Genomic DNA, 27,923 nt, shown 5'->3' on the forward strand with positions numbered 1-27,923 from the left:
ACTTCGTACAATTCTTTGCTAAGTAGTTTGGAGCTAGCTTGCTAAGCTTATTATCAATGTGCATATTTATGAGTAGCTAACATATTCAATAGTCATGACGGTAAGATTGATGAGGCTGCCACGTTTCATACAAGAAACTTTCATGTGGCTAACGCGAAGAAGTTCCACGTGTGAGCTGTGTATGTCACTCCCTGTTAAAATTAATTAAAGGGAATTAGTTAACTGGTAGACCAAGATATCAGCTACTTCGTAATTATCGTGATTTTCCATTTTTTTCACTATATATTAATTCTACTAATACTCAATTGAATATAAGTGATATTTTTAATATGTATAGATATTTAATTATATGAAAATATTGGTACAGTATTTTCTATATACATTTAAAAACCTTAATCAAATACTATTACTCTCTGTAATCTTTTGAATAAGCCAGTTAGTGCAGGAGGAGGTTTGGTATGTTACACCGTACACGGTATTTCCATTGAAAGCTCATGGAACCTATTATTCAGAAACAGCTATAAAGATATTGAGAAGACGAAAAGAATGGCGCATGTCTAACGCAAAGGTAAATTGACAATTTAAAAAATTGTATGTTTGAAGTATTTACTCTTATGTGACCATGTACGTGAAATTAGTTTAAACAGAGGTTGTTTTTTCAAAAAGAGAAAATTTAATGTCGTATTCAATCTATATTGACTTAAGAGGGAGAAAATCAGCCCTAAGATTTTACCAGGTGTCAAATGCATAAAATGTCATGTAACAATTTTTAGGACAAATTAGCTAATTTAGGTCAAATTAGTTTTCTTTTTTTTTAAATTTTAAATTTGAAAACAATTAATTAGGTATTCTATATATATATATATATATTTTTTTTAAAAGCACGTTATTCTATATTTAAAAGAAGAAGAAGTAGTTTCTACGTTTGTTCAAAAAGAAAACCACATTCCTATGAAATAGGTATATAGATACATTTTGAAACTTAGCCGCTGGTAATTGGGAACGCCATTTTCAACTCTTTGCCCTAAAAATTTCATTCTCCAAATTCAGCACTTCGATCCCATGATGTCTTACCACGATATCAACTCCTTACCCATGAACTCTTCTGCCCACGATTCCAGTAGCATGATTTCACATTTTTATCAAATTAGTTCTAAAATCAGTTCTACTTTTACAGTATATAGTTCTTTTCTTTCTCCATCGTGTACATATCACACAACAATTCTACACTAAAAGAGATGATTGGTATGATTTGTATTTTATGAACGATCTTTATTCCAGTTGAAATTGTATTCCTTTAACAGATAATTCCGTGAAGTGTTAGTTTCTACTTATATTTACAAATAGCTCTATCTAAGGTTAACTTTTGGTCTCTTACTCCCATAGGTAGCTGATGGATTTCATGCCCACAATTACTTTACATTCTCTGTAACCTTCCCTTTTAACAAAACTTAAAAAAATTGATACCTGCTGCCTTTGGAATATACATCTAACTGTTTAATTCCATCACAATCTTCATTTATATTGTCTATAATAATTACTAATTTTGCACATATTTTCTCGATTTGTAGATGTCATTGGCAAAGTTGTAAGTTATGAGGACGTACAATCTATCAAGCAAGATGATAACATCTGTATGTACATGAACATTAAGATGTAAGATTATGAGTAAGCTCACGACAATTTATTCAACTAAGTAAATATTTCAACAATTTTTTACTTTGATTCCTATGCTTAACCTTATAATAATTGTAGGAGTAACAATATTTCTGCAACTCTTTGGGGAGACTTTGTGGAACAAATCAAGCCATATTTGAATGGATCCAATGATAAGCCTGTTGTCGTCGTCATGCAATTGATTAGAGCACATCGATATCGAGGTTATTAAATTGTCTACTTACTTTGCAATACAATGTCTCTATACAATTAGTAAACTCTTAAAAAGTACTTTTAAGATTGCAGAACAATATCCGGTGAGGAACACTTGGCACGCGTCAAAGCTTTAGATCAATTCAAATCTTCCTCAAGTTGTTGACTTTAGGTCTCTATAAGTTGGGTTAAATTTAAGGCTATTTCATCCTAAATTTTAGTCTTAAAATTTATTAATGTATCTCAAGTTAAAAAATGAAACAGAATGGTTTTTGTGCGTGGAGAAAGCTCACAAATAATTACTCAAATTTCATCTCACAAAACTCTCTCTGTTGCTAATGAGCTAGCATCTCGAAGTATTGAAGTTAAAAATATTAAGGATTTGGGTGACTGTAACCATGTGAGTACCTACTTTTAAATTATTCTTTACTTTTTAATTACTACAACTTTTATCTTATCTTTTTCTACATAACAATTGTATATATAATTTTTATGTGCAACCATGAAATTTCTGGGTTGTAGCAACTATTGTACACGTTGAATTAGACCGTGAATGATGCTATTTAGCATGCAAAAATTGCGCAACGAAACTAGAAAAAGAGGGGAATAATTCTATTATAAAAATTGTGAGCAAATTCAATCTGTCACTCATAGGTATGACCTTAATTTATAGTTTCTTTACTATTATATGATTTTAAAAATACAAAATCTTTCCAGGCTACAAGTTAAAGTGATGGATTGCACCAGTACAATTTCTTTGCTGTTGTGGGATAAGGATGCAACTAAAATTATCGAAAAGTCAGCAACTGATTTAAAGGATGTTGTATTTGAGGTATAATACAATTGCTTAGAAAAATAACACCATCAACGTTGAGAGAAGTGGTACATGATCCATTCCTCTGCATCTCCTTCTCGTCTTATTTATGGGGTAGTTCACTTTGTGTCTATATGCATGTGAGGACTGATATACTTGAAAGAACTTTAGGTTAAAATAATAATGTCAAAGTTCTTTTAAGTTTAAGTTACAAAGTGATTAAGATGTGATTTTTAAATTTCAAATGAGCTTATTCCTAAATTTGTATGTCTTTGCTCTTATTAGATTTACTTGAGAGGTTTGATAAGTTTGAACTTTGAAAGTACGGTAATAGTTCTCTGTTTTTAGGTGTCCTTGAGTTTCGCTAAACTTAAGATAATTGTAGTTAAGGTTAAGTTCTGTTTTTAATAGTTCACTGTTTTTATCTTTTCGCTAAAGTTTCATTTTGTTTTGAAGTTCTTTAAAATCTAGGTTTGTTCTTTTGCAGCTAAACACGTAAAAAGCAACAAAGACTCTAGCAAATCTACTTTTGTATACAAGTATTGTATGAAAGCTAGAATAATTTTGACATTAACACAACCTATTCTGTAACACCCCAAAATTTTTACAATATTTGCATTCTTGATTGAGCATTTTTTTATAACGAGGAAATATTTTACTTTGCACTTCCTAAATATAGAATGGTCAATATATGAAAATTTATTACTTTAGGTTGTGTTAATATTGGCAATGAAGTTCCATGGTGTTGCTATATGTAACACTTAGTATTATTTTGACGAGTTGTTAGTAAATATAGTATATAATTAAGTTTTGGGTTTCCAACCTTTTGTATTTATCTAAGAATATTTAGTAGTTGGGGAACCATTTTATTTCATATTTGTCCATAAACTCCCTATTCTTCTACTCTTCATAAACAAAGAAGAATAACTATCTACCTCTCTCTCTCTTTCTGTCTCTATCTTTCTATCTCTATCTCTCTATCTCCTCCGTAAGAACAAGAAGCTGAAGTTTCATCAAAAAAACAAAACCATGGATTTCTAATAAATCAACGCACAAAATTCGTTTTTGGTGAAGATCAAGTTGCTCCTCTTGGTAAGTTTCTAAACTCGTTTTTATACTAGACACCTACTAGTATTTTCTACATATCTTTTTGTACAGAGCTCCGATTTAAGTGATCCAGGACTTTCTGGAAAGGTATTTCATAAATCTATAATTTTTATGAAGGAACCAAAATCTAGTTTTGTTGGTATATACCTGAAAAAGGGTCAAAAAGTACAGGACAGGTGCTGCCCAGATTTTCAGTTCTTGAAATACTCCATGTACTGCTGTTAGTAATTTTAGCATAAATTTTTTGTTCAAAATTGATATGGTGGTGATTCAAGATGTTCTGAAATGGTAAGACATAGATCTACAACTTTTGTGAAGACTATAAAGTCTAGTTTGTCCGTATAGATCTTCAAAACTGAGTCACAACTCGGAATAGTGATACTGTCCAGAATTTCTGTTTCAAACGTTTTTGGGTAATTTTCACCAATATCATGTTTAGTTGACTTGTTAAATCACTGAACTTATTTAGTTGATTATGTATTTAAGGTATATAAACCCTTGAAAAAAAATCAAAGGGGAAGTGTTTGAGGAAGTGGACAGATTTGGTTTGCTTACGGCATAGACGATTCGAACGTCCCCAAGTTGTGATTGAACTGTTTTGTGGTAAAACACCAAGGTTTGTGTATAAACTTGTACTCTTTTTGCTTGCTGGAAATATGTTGAAATAACTTGATATTTTATTTTTCTTGTCTTCGAATTATATTGTTATATTCGGATTATATCAAGTCTTGTAAGAAATTTGCTAAATCGCCCATTCGTACGGATTGTTTGATCATTTTGCATTCTTGTTGGGACTTTGTCCTTCTTGTGGCAGTGACTTGGTCACTCACTTGGCATGCCTCTTGATTCGGATCTTTTGCCATCTTGACTTTGGATTTGTAATTCGTTTTAAATTATGGAACTTGTCCGTGTTAAGTACGAACTAGGAAGTCATTTTTAATATGGTTATTGATTCTCTTGTCTATTGGGTTTTGACCCTACTTGATTTGAGGCTTCGGTCCATCTTGATATCTGATTATGCTTAGTGTGATGGCATGACGTACATATTGGGCGAAAATGGATATTTGGTATACTTCCTTAAATTGATAGTATACACTTTCTAGACTCTTGAACATTGTTATTGATATTTGGAAACACTTCAAAGTTTGATATTGGTATGTTTGATATATTTGTTCACTTATTTTAAATTATATTAAATTAAGCTAACTATGACTGAAAAGGGGAATTGGAGAATTTAATGACTCCAAGCCTAAAGTTTATACACCACTAAGCTTTATGCTTAGCGATAGTTGTTTTCTATCGTAGGAAATGTTCGGGATGAAATCTGAAGATGGCCAGGGTGAAGTAGTCTCTTTGGGAGAATTTATGGAGATCACATTTGCATATGCACCTTGGTTTGCATAGTTTTGGGACGTGTACATGATATACATGATATACATGATATACATGATATATATATATATATATATATATATATATATATATATATATATATATATATATATATATATATATATATGTCACACTTATGTTATTTGGAGGCTTGTTGGATTTTAAAGACCAAAATCTTGTAGCTTGAATTTGTAACCTATTTTATTGTATTAGGGTGTTTTAATAACTCAAGACTTGTAATATGCTGAATTTACACTTTCTCTTGTAAATATGTAGAAAAGGAGAAAACTAGTTTCCTTTGTTTTTTATATATACCCGATAGTTTGAAATTTATGTACAATATAAACTTGCGGTGATTTTGAATGATTGTATAAATCAGTTAGGAAGTTGCTTTAATCTGTTAATGTTTTGACATTGTATTTCATTTAAAATAAATTTATGGTGTATTTATAAAAAAAATTATATTGCACTTTCAACCTTTTCGCATGGGCCTGCTTCCGCTACTACAATTATTCTAAATATTTTTATTAATATCTCTTTTAATATTTTGTAAGTAGGAAATTAGATTTGTTTTCCTAAGTAGTACCCTCCCAAAGGGATTGCTACAACTTTTGGTATCAGAGCCACGGTTTGTGATTCTAGGATTTGTTTTGTTGTGATAGTACCTAGTATTTGTTGTTATTTCCTTTCTTTAAAATGACTTGGAGTTTATAAATTTTTGCATACTTGTTTAATTTAATTTATTGTATTTTGTTTGCATATGCATCATGTACATGTCCCTAATGCAGTGTGATCTTATCTTTTATAGGATTTTTAATATGGCCTCTTCTTCGAATAGAGCTGTTGAATCCGTTGATGAAAGTCAGGCCCAGTATAATGCCATGCCTCACCTTCAGGGAGGAAATGAGGAACCCTTGCCTGACCTAAATCATCCTCGTGTTAGTGGAAATGAAATGGGCAGTAATCCAAGAGCAATGAGTCATAATACTCCATTTATGACTCCCCCATTCCAGCAGATGGCTGAATTCTTTCGTCACTTAGCTGGGACAATGTCAGAACCTAGTGAAATGAATTTTGAGAAGATGAGAAAAATGGGCGGAGTTGAATTTGAAGGCACTACAAATCCCACGGTAGCTGAACAATGGCTCGAGCGCATGGAGAGGGTCTTTGAACAACTGGAGTGTACTAATGCTGCCAAATTTAAGTATGTTATCTCTCTTTTACAAAAAGATGCCTATGATTGGTGGGTAAGTGTGCCTGAAAGAGTTTCTGTCTATTGTGATGCTAAAAAGAAAGAGTTTCTGAATTTAAGACAAGGAAGTATGTCTATTGCAGAATATCAATAAAACTTTCTCAGGCTTTCTCGCTATGCTAAAGATATTATTGATGGTGAAAGAGACAAGTGCAGAAGATTTGAAGAAGGTTTGAATGGTTACATTCGAAAATCAGTGGCAATCTTACAACTTGATGATTTTTCCAGGCTGATTTTAGCTGCACTTACTTGGGAAAGAATTGACAAGGAATAAGCTAGTAGGAGAGAAAACAAGTTTAGGAAGGGTAATTCAGAATATGGCGGTCCATCCAAAAAGGGAAAGTTTGACTATTCCAAGACCGAGAGTGCACATAAATCATTACATCATAAGCAGAATAAGTCAAATTTTTCTACTGCCAGTACTCCAAGTTATGGCCAAGGCAAAACTCATACACCTACTTGTACACAGTGCGGGAAGAATCATTATGGTGCATGTAGACGAGCTTCTGGTGCTTGTTTTAATTGTGGAAGTATGGATCATAAAGTGAAAGATTGTCCTAATCCTAATCCTCTTTCTTATACACATACAGAAGGATCGGTTCAAAAGCATGTCACTACTCATTCTCAAGCTAATAGTAGTGCTAGACCTCGAAATATGCAAGCAGCGGGTTCGAGTGTAGCTAATCAGGCTGGTGGGTCGAGAGCTGCTGCACGAGTTTATGCTATGAGACAGAAGAATGACCAGGATAGTCCAAACATAATTGCTGGTAAATTTCACTTATTTGGCATATCTGTTGTTACATTATTTGATCCTGGATCTTCGCACTCTTATGTTTGCTCATCACTTGCATTTCCCGATACTGTTAAATCTGTGAGACTTGACTTTGATGTGCTGGTCACGAGTCCATTAGGTCATCAGGCCGTTGTTAACAGGATTTACCGAGATTGTCCATTCATGATTCAAAATCTGGTATTCCCTGTCGACTTGCTTGAAATGCCCTTCCGAGACTATGATGTTATTGTTGGCATGGATTGGCTCCATAGGCACCATGCATTGGTTGATTGTAGGTTGAAGCAAGTGACATTTAAAACTCCTGCATATTCACACATGGTAGTTCAATGAGAAAGATTATTGACATCTAATATTATTTCTGCGGTCTTGGCAAGGAAGATGATTTGTCAAGGTTGTGATGCCTATCTTGCTCATATAGTCGATACACGATTGGGGAGTCCAAGTTTTAAGGACATACCAACTGTGTGCGACTTTCCTGTATTTCCTGATGATCTTCCTGGGTTGCCTCCAGAAAGGGAGATTGAATTTCCTATAGATCTTGTCCCTGGAACTACTCCTATTTCTATCGCTCCTTATAGAATGGCTCCAGCTGAATTAAAAGAGTTGAAGGCTCAATTGCAAGAACTTCTTGAGAAAGGTTTCATCCGTCCCAGTATTTCACCTTGGGGAGCTCCTGTTTTATTTGTGAAAAAGAAAGATGGCACCCTTAGGCTTTATATTGATTATCGACAGCTGAACAAGGTAACAATCAAGAACAAATACCCACTGCCTAGAATCAATGACTTGTTTGACCAACTGAAGGGTGCCAGCTTATTCTCAAAAATTGACTTGAGGTCTGGATATTATCAGTTGCGTGTGAGGGAGCAAGATGTTCCTAAAACTGCTTTTAGGACCAGGTATGGCCATTATGAATTTTTGGTAATGCCATTTGGTTTGACAAATGCTCCTGCTGCATTTATGGATCTAATGAACCGTGTATTCAAGCCTTATCTCGATCAATTTGTGGTGGTGTTTATTGATGACATTTTAGTCTATTCCAAGAATAGAGAAGATCATGATAAGCATATCTGAATTGTCATGCAAGTTTTGAAAGAGAGACAACTCTACGCGAAGCTTTCCAAATGTGAATTCTGGCTGAATGAAGTGGCTTTTTTAGGGCACATTGTATCATCTGAAGGTGTGAAGGTTGATCCTAGTAAGATTCAAGCTATTGTTGATTGAAAACTCCCTAAAACTCCAACTGAGATAAGAAGTTTCTTGGGTTTAGCAGGATACTACAGAAGGTTTGTGAAAGGCTTCTCTATTATAGCTTCTCCCTTGACCAAACTTTTGGGGAAAGACGCCAAATTTGTATGGGATGACAAGTGTCAAGAGAGCTTTGAAAAGCTCAAATCCTTATTGACACAAGCTCCAATACTTTCTTTGCCAGCTGAAGGAAAAGATTATGTGGTATACAGTGATGCATCTCATCGTGGCTTGGGTTGTGTTTTGATGCAAGAAGGGAAAGTAATTGCTTATGCCTCTCGAAAGTTGAAATCACATGAGTTGAATTATCCCACTCACGATCTTGAACTTGCTACCATTGTTTTTGCCTTAAAAATTTGGAGGCATTACTTTTACGGAGAGAAGTGTCACATATTTACTGATCACAAGAGTTTGAAGTACTTGGGTACACAAAAAGAGTTGAACTTGAGACAGCATAGATGGCTTGAACTCATCAAAGATTATGATTGCACGATTGATTATCATCCTGGTAAAGCCAATGTGGTTGCAGATGCGTTGAGTCGCAATTCTCTTGCAACTTTAACTCTAAGTCCATTGCCTTTGCTTCTTGAATTAAGAGCCATGAATGTTTGCCTTTCATTTAATTCTAATGGTTCTATCATTGCTAATTTGCAAGTCAAGCCAGTCTTACTTGAGCAAGTCCAAGAAGCACAGAAGTTAGATGAGAAACTGGTGAAACGGGTTGAAGAAGTCCAAAATGGAAGAGAATCAAAATTTTCATTAAGGAAAGATGGTACCTTATTTTATAAAAATAGGTTGTGTGTTCCTAATGATGATGAATTGAGAAAGCAGATCTTAATTGAAGCACATAGTTCACCTTATGCAATGCATCCTGGAGGTACTAAAATGTATCGGACCATTAAGGAGCACTATTGGTGGAGTGGTATGAAGAAAGACATTGCAGAGTTCATTTCTAAATGCTTGGTATGTCAACAAATAAAGGCTGAACATCAAGTCCCAGCTGGTCTCCTACAACCTTTGTCAATACCTGAATGGAAATGGGAAAGGATAACGATGGACTTTGTTTCTGGACTTCCACGCACGCAAAGAAATCATGATGCAATTTGGGTCATTGTAGATAGACTGACTAAGAGTGCTCATTTCTTAGCAGTCAGAATGGACTACTCACTGGAACGTTTAGCACAATTGTACATTAATGAGATTGTGAAGTTGCATGGAATCCCTGTTTCTATTGTGTCTGATAGAGATCCGAGGTTTACATCCAGATTTTGGTCTAGCTTGCAAGAAGCTTTGAGTTCCAAGGTGAATTTTAGTACTGCTTTCCATCCACAAACAGACGGCCAGTCTGAAAGGGTAATACAAATCTTGGAGGATATGCTTCGAGCCTGCATTATTGAGTTTAAGGGTAGTTGGGACAAACATTTGGCCCTAATAGAATTTGCTTATAATAATAGCTACCAATCAAGTATAGGCATGCCTCCTTATGAAGCTTTATATGGGAGAAAATGTAGAACGCCTCTTTGTTGGAATGAGGTTGGTGAAAGAAAATTTGTGGGTTCTGAGATTGTGCAACAAACTAAAGATAAGGTAAAAATCATCAAGGATCGTTTGAAAATTTCTTCAGACAGACAAAAGTCCTATGCTGATCTTAAAAGGCGTGAAATTGAGCATCAGGTGGGCGATAAGGTATTTTTAAAGGTTTCTCCATGGAAGAAGATTATGAGATTTGGCCAAAAAGGTAAACTTAGTCCTCGATTCATTGGACCTTATGAAATACTTGAAAGAATTGGTCCGGTTGCATATAAGCTAGCTTTGCCACCTGAATTAGGTAAGATCCACAACGTCTTTCATATTTCTATGCTTCGAAAATACCGCTCAGATCCATCTCATGTTCTTACTATTGAGTCTATTGAGGTTAATCCTGATTTGACATATGAAGAAGAACCAATCCAAATCTTAGCGCGTGAGATAAAAGAGCTTAGAAATAAGAAAATCCCATTAGTGAAGGTTCTTTGGAGAAATCATTCAGGCGAAGAAGCTACCTGGGAGCGAGAAGAGGATATGCGAGTTCAATATCCACATTTGTTTCGGGACTAGTATAAGGTAAATTTCGAGACGAAATTGTTTTTAGGGAGAGAGAGTTGTAACACCCCAAAATTTTTACAATATTTGCATTCTTGATTGAGCATTTTTTTTATAACGAGGAAATATTTTACTTTGCACTTCCTAAATATAGAATGGTCAATATATGAAAATTTCTTACTTTAGGTTGTGTTAATATTGGCAATGAAGTTCCATGGTGTTGCTATATGTAACACTTAATATTATTTTGACGAGTTGTTAGTAAATATAGTATATACTTAAGTTTTGGGTTTCCAACCTTTTGTATTTATCTAAGAATATTTAGTAGTTGGGGAACCATTTTATTTCATATTTGTCCATAAACTCCCTATTCTTCTACTCTTCATAAACAAAGAAGAATAACTATCTACCTCTCTCTCTCTTTCTATCTCTATCTTTCTATCTCTATCTCTCTCTCTCCTCCGTAAGAACAAGAAACTGAAGTTTCATCAAAAAAACAAAACCATGGATTTCTAATAAATCAATGCACAAAATTCGTTTTTGGTGAAGATCAAGTTGCTCCTCTTGGTAAGTTTCTAAACTCGTTTTTATACTAGATACCTACTAGTATTTTCTACATATCTTTTTGTAAAGAGCTCCGATTTAAGTGATCCAGGACTTTCTGGAAAGGTATTTCATAAATCTATAATTTTTATGAAGGAATCAAAATCTATTTTTGTTGGTATATACCTGAAAAAGGGTCAAAAAGTACAGGACAGGTGCTGCCCAGATTTTCAGTTCTTGAAATATTCCATGTACTGTTGTTAGTAATTTTAGTATAACGTTTTGTTCAAAATTGATATAGTGGTGATTCAAGATGTTCTGAAACGGTAAGACATAGCTCTACAACTTTTATGGATACTATAAAGTCTAGTTTGTCCGTATAGATCTTCAAAACTGAGTCACAACTCGGAACAATGATATTGTCCAGAATTTCTGTTTCAAACGTTTTTGGGTAATTTTCACCAATATCATGTTTAGTTGACTTGTTAAATCACTGAACTTATTTAGATATTTGATTATGTATTTAAGGTATATAAACCCTTGAAAAAAAATCAAAGGGGAAGTGTTTGAGGAAGTGGACAAATTTGATTTGCTTACGGCGTAGACGATTCGAACGTCCCCAAGTTGTGATTGAACTGTTTTGTGGTAAAACACCAAGGTTTGTGTATAAACTTGTACTCTTTTTGCTTGCTGGAAATATGTTGAAATAACTTGATATTTTATTTTTCTTGTCTTCGAATTATATTGTTATATTCGGATTATATCAAGTCTTGTAAGAAATTTGCTAAATCGCGGATTCGTACGGATTGTTTGATCATTTTGCATTCTTGTTGGGACTTTGTCCTTCTTGTGGCATGGTCACTCACTTGGCATGCCTCTTTATTCGGATCTTTTGCCATCTTGACTTTGGATTTGTAGTTCGTCTTGAATTATGGAACTTGTCCGTGTTAAGTACGAACTAGGAAACCATTTTTAATATGGTTCTTGATTCTCTTGTCTATTGGGTTTTGACCCTACTTGATTTGGGGCTTCGGTCCATCTTGATATCTGATTATGCTTAGTGTGATGGCATGACGTACATATTGGGCGAAAAATGGATATTTGGTGTACTTCCTTAAATTGATAGAATACACTTTCTAGACTCTTGAACATTGTTATTGATATTTGGAAACACTTCAAAGTTTGATATTGGTATGTTTGATATATTTGTTCACTTGTTTTAAATTATATTAAATTGAGCTAACTATGACTGAAAAGGGGAATTGGATAATTTAATGACTCCAAGCCTAAAGTTTATACACCACTAAGCTTTATGCTTAGCGATAGTTGTTTTCTATCGTAGGAAATGTTCGGGATGAAATCTGAAGATGGCCAGGGTGAAGTAGTCTCTTTGGGAGAATTTATGGAGATCACATTTGCATATGCACCTTGGTTTGCATAGTTTTGGGACGTGTACATGATATATATATATATATATATGTCATATATATATATATATATATATATGTCACACTTATGTTATTTGGAGGCTTGTTGGATTTTAAAGACCAAAATCTTGTAGCTTGAATTTGTAACCTATTTTATTGTATTAGGGTGTTTTAATAACTCAAGACTTGTAATATGCTGAATTTACACTTTCTCTTGTAAATATGTAGAAAAGGAGAAAACTAGTTTCCTTTGTTTTTTATATATACCCGATAGTTTGAAATTTATGTACAATATAAACTTGCGGTGATTTTGAATGATTGTATAAATCAGTTAGGAAGTTGCTTTAATCTGTTAATGTTTTGACATTGTATTTCATTTAAAATAAAATTATGGTGTATTTATAAAAAAAAAATATATTGCAATTACAACCTTTTCGCATGGGCCTACTTCCGCTACTAAAATTATTCTAAATATTTTTATTAATATCTCTTTTAATATTTTGTAAGTAGGAAATTAGATTTATTTTCCTAAGTAGTACCCTCCCAAAGGGGTTGCTACATATTCAATCTTTATAAGACAGTGATTAATAAACAAAACAAGAAAAAATGGTTTCATCTCTGATGAAGATGTTGCTGAATTTGAGGTTATAAAATATTATTAAAATGGTTGGATTTTGGCGACAGCACTAACAGTGCGAAATTCAACAATTATTAATGAACGAATAGGCATTTTGCATCAGAAAACTTATGCATTCATCTTAGTTTCCCATGTTCTACTTTAGTCTTTTTATATTAATAGCTTTATTTAGTGTATTATTCCTCACATTTAGCTTATGCTTAATAACACACTTACTATGAGAATTGAAGCATCGTCTTTTTTTACAATTTAATCCATTCTAATAAGGAACAAACAAAATGTGTACATCGTATTACATTTACTTTTTACTTTTGTTGTTGTAGCTTCTATTAACCACAATCATTATATCTTTCTGTTAGACTTGCCTAATTTAGCTACGGACCTCCAAAATACAATACGAACACGCTCCTAAGCCCAAAATCACCCAACGAAGCTAACGAAACAGTTGGATTTCCATTCCAAGACCGTCTTCATATTTAAACATAATGTAGATTCCCTTTTGACCATGAAAGTTGTCTTCGGATGGTTTAAGGATGACGTCCTCAGACCATGATGTCCTGTGCCCTGAATTGTTCGGTGAGGGATTCCCAGGCCATGAAATGGTGTTCTCGGGCCATGAAGTTTGAGTAAGGCACATGGTGCACATTGCGGCCCTCCAATTTGGGTTGTGACAAACTTGATATCGGAGTAGGTTTGTCCTAGGAATGTGGTGTTGCAGACGACTCTTCATGTCCAATGGAGATAGAAAATATTGTTGAAAAAAGGTTCATGTTTAAAGTTGAGGTTAAGAGTTCTAACAATCAGAATAAAGATGTAGTCTTAAAAGTTGTTACGCTTACTGACGACGAGGAAATTATAAAGAAATATATTCCTTCTCCACAAGAAGAGACGTTCAAAGTATGTTTCTATACTCAAATTTTCTCAGTTTTCTTATTTGTGATTGCATTAAATTTTAATTATGATTCACATTTTTTTGTAAGATCCAGATTTCAATAACAATGAAGTCATTCATGAAGATAACGACATCACGGTGATTTTACAACTCATTATAAATATTATTTTACATAATTCATTCTTTTAATTTAATGATTTGCAGGTTATAAAATAATAAAGCAACAAGAACTATAGATTAAGTATTGATTTTCACAAGTTTCTGTGTTTTAAAAATGTAGGATTCCACTGAAGATAATGAGTTGATCGATGTTGCAAATACACCTGCCAAGATAGGTTTATCTAATTTTGTATTAATGGTTGAAGAAGATTCGAATGCACAATTATCGGGGAATAAGATCAAAAGAGTATTTAAAAAGAAGAAGATTGCATAAGTTGTTTGCATATGTAACAACTGGAGAAACTAAGAATTGTCTGATTAGTTAGTTTATTAGTTTTATTAGTTATGAACAAGATGTTTGAATCATTTCATGTTTTTCTTTATATTGAACTTTTACTGTTTAGTTAGTTTGGTATTTCATTTGCTATGGACAAGATATTTGAATCAGTTCATGGTTCTTTCAGTTGTTAAAATTTTCCTATATAGATACGTAAGACAGTCCGCAGAGTTTTAAAGCTCCATTCATTTTTTTACTTAATTAGGCTATGAGCCAGTGTTGATTGTCTTTTTACCCATTTCACTGTTATGTTGGCTTTATATGTAGTCGATGAATTTTTTGCATTCTTTGTTGATATATTTCTCCATTAAGCTATCTATAATTGATATGAGAGTGAAGCTTTGATGTGCGACGAGCAATCTTGAATTAATGTGATTGTGAAATTATCTCATTTTGTTGATAGATATTTGCATTAAATCATTGATAGCTTGCATCTTCCTCCAGGGATGGATCATAAAGTTAGTTGAAGAAGATTTTAACTGCATGACTGAAGTACTTTCCATAAAGTGCTAAGCTTGCTGAAATATTAAAATTAATTTTACATGACTCGAAAGAAGGAAGAAATTTATTCTCTTCAAGACAGGTATATTTTCTTAGGTCTGGTGAGAGCGTTGGAGTCGTTACAATCAGTATTGATCTCAAGGCTGCTAGATCTAATTTGTACTTAGCAGTTTTAATTATTTTGCTATTACTTGATAGGACCATATTTTGTAAAATCAACTTAGAGTTAGAGATACTCTAAGTTGGCCATGACACCAAGTATTTGTCCTTTAATCATGTTTTTTGCTTTCTACAAATTGCAGAGTATTTATTGCAAACAAATACTATTCTTTCAGCGTTAGTCGATATCCTTGATGAAGAAATGATCGGAAAGACAATTGTAAATGTTGGATAATTTACTAGAAATTCGTCTTCTCCAGTAAATTACATCTATTCTTTGATATCGGATAGCCTCCATATGCCACTAGCAGCTTTTGTGGTTACAAGATTCAGAGCAGACTATACCCTTCATATGAAGTAGTTCTTATTCAATTTAACCCCCTGATAAGTGACCTTCTTGAAAACTTTACTGATGGTAATTCAAGTAAGTTGACTGATTTATTGATCAACTAATGTAGAGGCATACTCTAACTCCTTATGGATTAGAAAGAGTATTTTTTGGTCTCTTTTTTTTTTGTCAGGTAGCTTATTGAAAGTTAGTGGCAAGCCGCTGGATAAATTAGCAAAGCTAAATGAGTTTGTTGATTTTTTGCCTTAATATTATTATTATTATTATTATTATTATTATTATTATTATTATTATTATTATTACTTATAACTCATAATGAGGAATAAATATTTTACCGATCAAAAAGAAGATCAAATATTTCATGTTGTTTAAAGAGCCACTTAGGATCGGTGGCCCTTAGCAATAATAAATATTTGTTTTTTTATTTTAATTGTTTTGGTTGCAATCGCTAAAACAAATCTGCAATATACATATGTTTTTATTATATCTTTTCGCTTTTTTTTTTTGAATCGATCCGCGCATTGCACGGGTACGCATACTAGTTTGAGTTAGAAGTGAATACGTTCGTACTTTCTCCCAAAAGTTACACATGCCAGTGCCACTGGTCATAACGAACGCTAAGACCTGGAACTAAATTGGACAATCGTGGGCATAAGATGATAGTCACAACTTGGTCTTAGACACTCGACCATTTAATCGAAAATACATCTCTAGTCTAGAAATTACGGATAAAAAAGGTAATTCGATGTATTAAAATTTTCCTTTACGCAGGGTTAGGGAAGGATCGATCGAATCGCATTAAATCTATTGTATGCAGTTTTACCTTGCACTTTTACAAGAAACTATTTTTACAGCTCAAATTAATGACCTCCTTATCACATAACGATAATCTTTAGGGGTTATTTGGTAGGAGGTATAAAAATAATACTAAATAGAGTATATTGGTAATGTTGGGATTAATTGTGCTGAAATTATTTCTTATCCACTGTTTGGTTTAGTGTATTAAAGCATTGCATAATTTCTAAAATAATTGATTGTTTACAAACAACAACAACAACAATAATGACCCAGTGAAATTCCACTAGTGGGGTCTGCGGAGGGTAGTGTGTATACAGACCTTATTCCTACCCTAAGAGGGTAGAGAGGCTGTTTCTGAAAGACCCTCAGCTCAACAAGACAAAAAGAAGGCGAAAAGAAGCAATCTATCAGTACCTTCAATAGAAACCATAGAACAAAGAACAGCATCACCAGAACCAGAAAATAAGTGAAAAGCAAAACAATAATCAGTAGATAAAACACATCAAAGAGGAACGAAAAAGTAGTGTGAACTCAACATAAACCACTAACAATCAAAGATCAAGTCCTAACAGACTAGCCTCACTCTGCGGCGCCGTAGAAATATTCTCAACTACCTCCTAACCTACAACCTTAATGCTCGATCTCCATAACTTCTTGTATAGGGCCATGTCCTCGGTAATCTGAAGCATCACCATGTCCTGTCTGATCACCTCTCTCCAATACTTCTTAGGCCGCCCTCTACCTCTCCTCATGCCCACCAAAGCCAGCCGCTCACACCTCCTCACCGGCGCATCTGGGCTTCTCCTCTGGACGTGCCCGAACCATCTGAGACTTGCTTCCCGCAACTTATCATCTATGGGGGCGACACCCACCTTCTCCCGAATAGCTTCATTCCTAATCTTATCCATTTTGGTGTGCCCGCACATTCACCTCAACATCCTCATTTCAGCTACTTTCATCTTTTGGATATGTGAGTTCTTAACTGGCCAGCACTTAGCCCTATACAACATGGCCGGTCTAACCACCGCTCTATTGATTGTTTACAAAATACCCTCTAAATTATTTAACTTTATACATTATTTTTATTGCAACAGTTTTATTACCTTCCATAATCTTTACTCTTTCTAAAGTCAACTTTTTTTTCTTACTCGAGAGCAAAATTAAAAGAGAAAACTGGTTGAAATATTAAAGTTAATAGAGAAGAAAAATTTAATTGCTATGACATATAGTAAAAAATACCAATTATTGACAAATAGGTAAATTTTAGCAAATAAAGAAAACTTCAGTTTATACTTTGAACGAATTCAAAATCAAATTTAATATTAAATATGATTTTTTTTATTATAGTAGAATGCTAAAGGAAAAAAATTAATTAAAATATAACAATATAAAGATATACAAAATATGGCGGAAAGCATTTGGAATAGGTTTTGAGGGATTTGAGGGCAATTATGTCTTTAACCAAACTTATGCATATATAATAACCTTGGTATTGCTAATATTATGATTTGCTATGCATTAACTATACATCGGATAATACCAAATAGGACGTATAACTAATGCTTGTATTAGTTATACATAAATTTAAAAAGTGTATTAAACAATGTATTATTAATACACAAAGCTAATACATGTATTATTTTGTCTAATGCCCTCTACCAAACGACCTCTTACAGTTTGCCAATACTACCCTCCAAGAGACTACCATAGTTTGGTAAAATTTTGATTTTATCTTGACTGTGTTCTTGGTCATCAGCCGACTTACGCAAGGCTATCTTAAAAATCAAGAAGTGACAGCAAAAGTAAAAGTTAAAATCAGCATTTAGAGGCCAATAGCGAGGAAAGCTGGGGATGAATAACTTTTAATTGTTCATCTCTATCAAACACTGACTCAACATTTGAAGCTGATCAAGACAGCAAATCCAAAGCTAATGAAGACAACTTAGGGATATTACAGTAGTGGCTGTAATGCATTAGGTTGAAAGGCCACAGCCGCATCACTGTGTCCATCTCACAAGGTTTTGATTGCGGCTTTACCTTTCACTGGGCCCAAAAGCCATGTGAATTGGGCCCAAAGTCTTAGCCCATTAAAACTTGTGGTTAAGGCGGATCTCAATCCAGCTGCACACCACATGGCAACAAGCCATTGGGTAGAATTTTTGTACACAACTCGTGTGAGTCAGCTTCTCAAATGACCGACTGAGTAACAGCCACGAGGTCTCGAAAATTCGTTTTGGGTTTATCCTAAAAACAGCGCATTTGAAGGTTTGAAAGAAAAAAAGTGATGTTGAAGTTGGCTAATTGTGCACAACAATAGTGTTTTGATGCTGACGTTTTCCCTGTGCATTAGGAATTGGTAACAAAAGCCCCACAAAAGGCACCACGTAGACATTAGTAATGGGTATATTGGGAATGTGCTCTCAGAATAATTTGCTTTGTAATTTAGGATGATGCAAAAATGTGCATTGCATTTGATTCTCCAATTTCTTCAATTCAAGAATGACAACTTCCAGAGTAACAATAATACAGCTCAAACTTTTTGGTAAGGACCATTTTACCTTTTTAATAGGCCTAATAACACAAATTTGAATTAAATAACTAATGGATTTCAACTATTGGATGCAAGGAAAATAAATCCAGTAAGTTACTACTTTCTCCGGTTCACAATAAGTGATCAATTTGCTTTTAGCATGCCCATTAAAAAAATACTAAATTCTATACAAAAATACCTACTATGACTAAACTACCCCTAATTAAACATTTAATGTGAGGACTAAGAATTTTTTTTAGGGATATGTACATAGGGGTTATTCTGTAAAAACAAATTGAATTCTTTCTTAATTACATAACTGGACACTTATTTTGAACTAAAATGAAAAAACAAGTTGGTCACTTATTGTGAACCGGAGGGAGTAACTTTTTGTTATGGTTGTCACATTCCATATATACCGCTTTAAATTTTAGTTCTTGGACCTTTATTTGTAATGTCTATGGGAAACAGTCTCTTTATCTTTATCGGGTAGGGTAAGGAATGCGTACACATTATTCTCCCCAAACCCCACTTATGAGATTAAATTGAGTTTGTCGTTTTATTTAGAATCTCAAGGTTCCCAACATAGAAATCCAATAATTTTTTGGCTTGCAAATTAAATATTGTCATTTAAATGGAGAAAGTGGTTCCATCTAAGTATCTAGAAATTAACCAGACTCTATCATCAAAGGACGTGGTGCAGTGAATAAGATTGTTTTTCCCTTAATTAAAGGTCTCAGGTTCGAGCCTTGGTATGAAAAATCCTTGGTAACCGAATGAGGCTTACGCGGTACGAATCCAGATATAGTCGGGCTCCAATGTGGGTACTGGACAACAAGTGGGAAACCAGAAAAATAAAAAATAAATCAGACTCTACAAAACGCTCTCCATCTGGCAAAGGCTCAAGTAAAATTTAAAGCCAACAACAACAACAACTCAATATAATCTCACTTAGTGACATCAGTCGAGCATTACTCTTTGTTTTAACATATAATCTTACAAGCAGGGTACGAGAGAATAGAACAATGTGTCAGGTGAACAATGTGTCAAAGAGGAAATATTTTATTCTTGCTATGCCTTCTTTTGGCAACTCAAAAACAGCTTGTTAGCAAGGAGGGCAACCTATGCCAGGAGGAAAATGTAATATTACATTTATTTATTCTCTAATCTCATACAACATAAACTTATACTTAAGTTTGTATTCATTGTTACCAAAAAAAAAGGTAGTTACAACATTCTATATTATTGACTAAAAATTTCGAATTTTTCTGTATTTAACTTATATAAATCGGCAGTACACTTAACTTTTACATCATGCAGTGTATTTTAACGAATTATAGCAAGTTATTCGCTATTTTGCTTTATTTTCTAAATTCTCAGATGTAAGAGTTAATATGACTGTTACATGTTACAAATTTTTTCAGAATGATGATATTAAAAAAAGAAGAATTAACCCAAATAACCGTCCACTTAATTTTTTAAATTAAAAATAGTCGACGGGTGTATAATATATGTATAATTCATGTACAATATATATATATATGTTAGAAAATGTAAACATTGATTTTGGTTGATTATTTGTGTAACAATCCCTTAAAAAAATTCAATTAAACTCAACTCTTCTTGAAAGTTCCAAGTAGGGGTGTTCATAAAAATTCGAGAACCCGAATCAAACCGAAAACCAAATCAAACCGACAAAAAAAAATCGATACTTTTTGGTTTGGTTTTGGTTTTAAAATTTAAAAACCGATCAAATTTGGTTTGGTTTTGGTTTTAATTAAAAAAAAACGAACCAAACCGAATATAGGAGTATCTATTTTAAATTTATTATTACACATATATATATGTATATTTTTATACAAAGTTTTAAAATTTTTATAGTAAATATTAATCGTTTGCACTTTTAGTACAATTATTTAACTTTACATTCTAGTTTAATTGGTAGTTTTCTTTTGTTAAATGTAAGAATCTATTCCATGTTAAAAATAATATATTTTTAATTGAGTCCTTAAATTATTCATCACTATTTGATTCAATTATCATCAATATATCTTGGTAAATAATATATTTGTCAAAGGACAATTGATTTGATAGTGTTACGTTGAAAATGTGGTCGCCGAAATGTGTGTTTGGTAGTGTATGTCTTATATTTAGGAAAAAATCGATAAATAACCGAAAAAATCGAATAACCGACATAAACCGAATCGAGAAAAAACCGACATAATTGGTTTGGTTTGGTTCTAATATTTAAAAAACCGACTTACTTAGTTTGGTTTCTTTTTAGGGAAAAACTGATCCAACCGAACCATGAACACCCCTAGTTCCAAGTAATGGTGGAGTCCCAGGCTGTACGAATGTAGGCATACACAGCTACAATGTATACATACAGTTACAGTAACACCTGATAATTAAATAATAGGAAGTGTGTCAGTAAGACTATAGACTCCCCTTAAATGGCAATCTCTTGGACAAAGCTCTCCCACCTCAATTGATTCCAAAAGCCAAAAGCCCCGTGGACCCACTTGTTTCAACCTCCTTGTTGCCTGTCCCCACCATCCGGCCCCACCAGAATCACCAGCCACCACAAGATAATGAAACAACTTTTCCTAGCCATTAACTTCATTCCACGTGCCGCCCGAGGATTCTCTTCCCACTTGGTAGTTGCCTACTGTTATTTTCCCTCCTTCCCCCTTCATATTTCACAGTGCCTCTTAAGTCCACAGCATACCTGCTACAACTTCAGTACTCAGAAGTACAAAGTTATACAACAGAAAATAGAGAGCAACAACAAGAAAAAATAAGCCAAAAATTAGTTCAATGTTGAAAAAGGAGAACAGCAGCAACAACTGGGCAAGGGTGTGTGACACTTGCCGGTCTGCTGCATGTACCGTTTACTGCAGAGCGGATTCCGCCTATTTGTGTGCGGGCTGTGACGCCCGCATACATGCAGCAAACCTTGTGGCTTCACGTCATGAGCGTGTTTGGGTTTGCGAGGCCTGTGAGCGTGCTCCTGCAGCCTTTCTTTGCAAGGCGGATGCTGCCTCGCTTTGTGCCTCCTGCGACGCTGATATCCATTCTGCTAACCCCTTGGCACGCCGTCACCACCGTGTCCCAATTATGCCCATTCCAGGTAATGCCTTTAATTGAAGTCGAGCACAGATACAAAGATTTTCAAAAAACCTTATAATCCATAAAATTTAAATTCTGAATATTTTCATGCAGGTACCCTATATGGTCCTCCAGCTGTTGACACCCTTAGCGGTGGTACTTTGATGATTGGTGGCCCCGAGGGGGATGCCACGGAGGATGATGGGTTCTTGAGTTTGACTCAGGATGCAGATGATACGACAATAGATGAAGAAGATAAAGATGAAGCAGCTTCATGGTTATTGCTGAATCTTCCTGTTAAGAACAACAACAAGAACATTAATAACAACAATAACAACCAAAGTAACTATGGGATGTTGTTTGGTGGGGAAGTAGTGGATGAATACTTGGATCTTGCGGAGTATGGAGGGGATAGTCAGTTTAATGATCAATACAGTGTTAATCAGCAGCAACAACATTACTCTGTTCCTCAGAAGAACTACGGAGGAGATAGCGTGGTGCCAGTTCAGGGCGGACATGGGAAATCTATGATTCTCTACCACCAACAGCAACAACAACACCACCAACAACAACAGCAAAATCACCACCTGAGTTTTCAGCTGGGAATGGAGTATGACAACTCTAACACTGGATATGGTTACCCTGCTTCTATGAGTCACAGTGTAAGTTTTCTTCACTATATTCATGTATCTCATTTCAGGCAATTAGATGCACTTTGATTAAATTCATGAGTTGTCTTACGGAGATACTACTAAATTTTCATAGTCAACTTTTTTAAGAGATTGTTTAGTGCTTCTGATTTATTCATGCTTTTTCAATAGAGGATTTTTCATTTTAGCTGCCCAACTTTTGCTACTGTAACTATCTTTTCTTATCTTAAACAGGCCACTAAAACTTTTGTACCATAAACCTTTAACAAAGATTCGCTGCTCTTTCAATAATCAGTTAAATTGTGCTGATATAAATTCTTTACATTGCCATTGTATAAAACTTACACTCTTATCTGTATGTATTATCAGGTTTCGATGTCGTCCATGGATGTTAGTGTTGTTCCAGAATCTGCACTTAGTGAAACTTCAAACTCCCACCCACGACCTCCAAAAGGGACCATTGACCTCTTCTCAGGCCCTCCGATTCAAATGCCTACCCAGCTTACTCCAATGGACAGGGAAGCCAGAGTCCTTAGATACAGAGAGAAGAAAAAGAACCGTAAATTTGAGAAAACCATAAGGTATGCTTCAAGGAAAGCGTACGCAGAAACAAGGCCAAGAATCAAAGGTCGATTCGCGAAAAGAACAGATGTAGAGGCTGAAGTAGACCAGATGTTCTCCACACAATTAATTGCAGATAGCAGTTATGGAATTGTCCCTTCATTCTGAATGCAGCAAAGAGAAGATCAACTACAAGTCCCTAAACCTAATATTAATATTGTACCTTACATCATTATCAATCTAACTAGCTATTGAATAATGAGAAATGTACTAAAGTAGTTTTCCACAGAGGATTTTGTTAAATTCTCTGCATTGTTGTATATGTAAAGAGAGATCTTCCTTGTAGACCGTGTTGCAGTCAATACGTGCAATTTTTCTGAGTAGAAAGTAAAGAAAAAGCCCCTCCAGTGTAAAAGATTGACCCAACAAGACAAAAAGTACTAGTTCTGCAACAAGAAAAGAATTGACTGCAGTATCACCAAGGAGCGGATGGAATAGATGAGATATTTGCCTCCCTAATCAGAGGTCTCGGGTTAATGGAAAACCTTTTGGTGAACCTACCCTGCACAAATTTAGATACCAGATGCCTAAAGGGAAAAAGAAAAAGGAAAAGAAGAATTGACTGCAGCTAACTTTTCCACATTAAGAAGAGTTCAGTGCAGCCACAAGAAATGGGAAAAACACAATTGCCAACAACCTCTGGATGCTCAGTGGCTGTGTGTGAAATTGTGAGCTGGTGCAATATCATTGAAGTTCAGTTCTACTTTCTGCTTTTTGCTTTCCACGGGGGTAATCTTTTCGTTGGAACTTACTCTTTTTGAATGACATATAATGTTTATCAATATCTGCTTTTGGTCCAGGGCCTCTCTCTCAACTAGTATTTGTCCCAGATTCTTCTTCAGTATAATGAATGTTCCATCACTGAAGATAAGGAATAAAAGGTCCATTTCTCCAAGAAAAGAAAGCACAAATAGGATAAATGGTACTCTATAAGCAAAATACTACGACAATCTTCAAATTTTTAGTTGTAATGAAAGAATCAAGGCACATGGTATCCCTAAAACAGCTAAAAAGCAGCTTCTAATCTGTAATCAGCAAGGAAATGGGTAATTTCCTCAAGAATTAGAAGAAGCACTTTAGTCAGTAGTGAAAGGAAAATTAAAGGCGAAGTAAGGGGAAGGACATGGATAGATGGATATAACTATGAATTAAGCTAATGAAAATCTCTAAGACCAATCATCTGTGTTTTCCCTTCACCTTAACTAAAACTTAAAAGTGGAAAGTGCATCAAGTCAATCAACTACTGAAGTGATCCTCCTATCTTGGGATCTAAACTGTTCTCCATTTCATCCATTTGATTAATTGTTTGTATATAATCAACTAAAAACACTTGGCAGTATTGACATTACTGGATTCCAATGGGCTCTAGTTCCTTCAATGCCAAGTGTAGTAAAGTGTTTTACAGAATGGTTTTGTCAAAAGCAAAAGGGAAGAAGTGTAACAAGTAGGGCTGTTCATTCGGATCGGATATCCGAAATCCGAACCGATCCATTCAATTTTGAATTTCGATTTTCGGATTGGATCGGATTTCGGATTATGTTTATTAAAATTTCGGATTTCGGATTGGTATATTTTAATCCAATCCAATCCGAAATCCGAAATTATTAGGACATGTATAAATACTACACTTTAATTTACATCAACCTCCAAGTTATTACCTTTACAATTGCTAGATTTAGCTATATTGGCACCATAGTACTCTCATAATTGCATAAACATGAATTTTTCTTAATGTATTGCCTCTTTTACAAAGAAAATATACATATTAGTTTAACTTTGAGGCATAATAATACGATCCGATATCCGATCCGATCCAAACTTTAAAATTCGATCCGATCCGATATAATTCGGATCAGATTCGGATTGCATTTTCTATAATCCGAAATCCGAAATTCGAATCCGAAATATGCTAAATCCGATCCGATCCGATCCGTGCACAGCCCAGTAACAAGGTATGCTCGGGTTTAAAGCGCAAAGTACGATTAAAAAACACGTGTAAGTGAAGAAAGATGGAGATGAAAAAATAAAAATAGAAACAAACGCAGACAAGCAATTATATGAACAAATAAATTCAAAAACAAAGTGAAACATATATGAAGCATAAAGCATGTCAATCAAGTTCAAGATCATTTTAAATTTTTTATTCCTTTAAGTTTCTAATTCAATTTTATTGATTCATTTCTTTGATGAAGTATTTGGGGACTAATTTTTTCCACTAAATTTCTATTTCCCTATTTTTAATCACTAACATGTGTTCCATACTGTTTTCTTAATAAGTAGTACTATTTCACTTTGCGTTATAATTATTGCATAGTATTGCCCTCTTCAAAACAAAACTTACAGGTCTTATAAATTACTTAAACTTTTAAAAAGCAATTAGTTGGCAGTGTTTTGCTAGGCACACCCTTACACTTAAGCACTCGCTAAGCAATGTAAAGCACCCAGCCTGCTGTTTAGCCAAAAAAACGATTTCGGTCAAAGCTTTAATTTAGAAGAACTCAGGTTATAATCAAAAGAATATATGAAAGAAAGTAATTTGGCTAGCAATAAGATAATCAGAAGAAAAACAAGTAAATCAGTATATTCAGATAATATTTTGTGTCCCTATAATTGATCTGTTCTCTCCCTTTTATTGCTATTTTGGAGATATGCGTTTTGCCTTTGTCATGATAAGGCTATTATCGACAATTAAAAACATTAAATGCTACATTACATAATCATTGCATTTAATACAGATTCTCTAACGTTTTTAGTATTTAAGGCTCATTAATATACTGTATTTGTACTCCCATGTAGTGTCAGATTCATTCCCCTTGATTCTTAGACTTAAATAAGTAGGAGCGCTGAGTCTTTTGGATAAGCGCTCGTGCCTCTTCCTTTGCCTCTGCTCATATCTGTTGCAACTCGTGCCTCTTTGCCAGTTGTAACTCTTTGACCAGTCTATGTGTCATGACACGTCATCTTTACACCACTTTAATATGTAAACTCAATTTTTCCCAATACAGATAATCCCACATTTGCCATTTATTCATCGATTGAATATTTGGGAAGTGGATTTCATTAAAATGAGGATTTTTGTCACCATTAATGCTATGATAGAATCGATGCTTCAATTGTCACTTCCATTTAATGCTCTTCACACGTGTCACCTTTTCATTAGTTCTGCAGTTTTGCAGCACTTTTTAAGGCTTTTTCACGGTTTCACTATTCACGAAGCGTCAGTTATCATTATTATGGTCCTTCCATCATTGCACCTTTTCCTTTGGCGGTTACTTATCAGTATAAATATAACTTCCTTATTTGTCTTTACCACATAAAGTTTTCTGAACATCCAATTTTCTCAAATCTCTGTTTGCTTCTTCATCGTATCATCATGTCTTCATCAAACCCTAACCCTAGAAGGGTTACCATTGTTGATACCTTCCCTAATGCCCCCAATAGGAGCAGAAGAGGAGGTAGGCTCCATAGTTTAGGATCTGCACGTGGTTCTTCTATTCCTTCATCTAGTTCTGGCCCTTTTTCTAGAACTAGAGGTTCTTTTTCACAAAGATCTTCTTCTAGGGGTAAAGAACCTTCTGAACCTCTTCATGAGCCTTCAGTAGAAGAGATAGTTCTTGCGGAACTGTCTTTTTATCATGACAGAGAGTCTCTTAGAAACCAAGTATCTTCTTTAGATCGTGTTGATATCTATCCCACTCAAATTACTGAAGGTTTGATTTCTATAGTTCGTAGAGACTGCCATTAGAGTCATGATTTTCCTATTATCATTCCTAATCCGAATCAAAAAATTACTTCCTACTTAACCGGATTTTCCTTTGTTTATACATACCCTTTCACTTTAGGATTTAAACCAGCTATTGACCCTGTTATCCTTGAGTTCTGTCGTTTCTTTGATGTTTGCTTGGGTCAAATTGGCCCAATAATATGGAGGGTTGTTGCCTGTTTGAGACATTTGACCAACATAGCCAGTGTGCCTTTTACTTTCCCACATCTGATCCACCTTTACTCCCCTAGACTCTTTCGCAATTGTGTTTTTACAGTAGTAGCCAGGAGCAAAAGAGTTTTGGTGAGCCCTGAAGATGACAAAGACCGTGGCTGGTATGCCAGGTTTGTTGCTGCCCCCACTGTTGGTTTAGTGGGTGATGAGAACATTCCCTTCCCTGAGAAGTGGAATTTTGCATGTGAGTCTTCTGACTTTCTCGTACCTTTTTCTTCAAGTTTGTTGATTTTTCTTCTAATTTTGCTTTTATTTTCCCAGCAACCATGAGAGTTGTGGAAGATGTTCCCAATTTCCGTGATTGGGTAGACAAGCTATTCAAAACGATTTGGTTGGAAAGTAAAAATTTATGGCAAAAGCTTTTATTTTATTTTATCTTACATATATTTTTTATTTCTCTGCACTAATTTCAATCCTTCTTTCTATCAGGATTTGCTATTCGAGGAGCTACTGCCGAGGTGGTCGCGACTTCTCGTATCTTTTTGGAAAGGGCCCAAGAAATAATCTTGAGTTCTTCATCGAAGAGAAAAGCCATTGATGAACAAGATTCTGAAGAAGAGGAAGACGAGGGCTCTTTGGTAACAAGGCCACGGGCTCGACGACGCATCATTTCAGATGATGAAGAAGAAGCATCCCCCCGCCGTTCTATTCCCTTTACCGA

At 34.6% G+C, this 27,923-nt stretch overlaps 2 protein-coding genes and 1 long non-coding RNA gene across 3 annotated transcripts; all 3 read left to right on the plus strand.

The window, feature by feature from the left end:
• The first annotated feature begins 956 nt into the window (after positions 1-956).
• On the plus strand, positions 957-3,418 carry LOC142179581 (uncharacterized). Its single transcript, XR_012708119.1, has 3 exons — positions 957-1,245; positions 1,572-1,656; positions 1,756-3,418. It is a non-coding gene; the product is annotated as an uncharacterized LOC142179581 (long non-coding RNA).
• An 869-nt stretch (positions 3,419-4,287) lies between these two features.
• LOC142179580 (uncharacterized) lies at positions 4,288-6,528 on the plus strand. The gene is made up of 2 exons (XM_075250412.1): positions 4,288-4,406; positions 5,991-6,528. The coding sequence occupies exon 2, from the start codon at positions 6,001-6,003 to the stop codon at positions 6,526-6,528; it is 528 nt and encodes a 175-aa protein (XP_075106513.1). The 5' UTR covers positions 4,288-4,406; positions 5,991-6,000.
• A 14,772-nt stretch (positions 6,529-21,300) lies between these two features.
• On the plus strand, positions 21,301-23,552 carry LOC107785832 (zinc finger protein CONSTANS-LIKE 2). Its single transcript, XM_016607219.2, has 3 exons — positions 21,301-22,016; positions 22,109-22,656; positions 23,014-23,552. The coding sequence occupies exons 1-3, from the start codon at positions 21,704-21,706 to the stop codon at positions 23,371-23,373; spliced, it is 1,221 nt and encodes a 406-aa protein (XP_016462705.2). The 5' UTR covers positions 21,301-21,703; the 3' UTR covers positions 23,374-23,552.
• The last annotated feature ends 4,371 nt before the right edge of the window (positions 23,553-27,923 follow it).

This window comes from Nicotiana tabacum, chromosome 3 (genome assembly GCF_000715075.1).
Source record: "Nicotiana tabacum cultivar K326 chromosome 3, ASM71507v2, whole genome shotgun sequence".
Lineage (NCBI taxonomy): Eukaryota > Viridiplantae > Streptophyta > Magnoliopsida > Solanales > Solanaceae > Nicotiana > Nicotiana tabacum.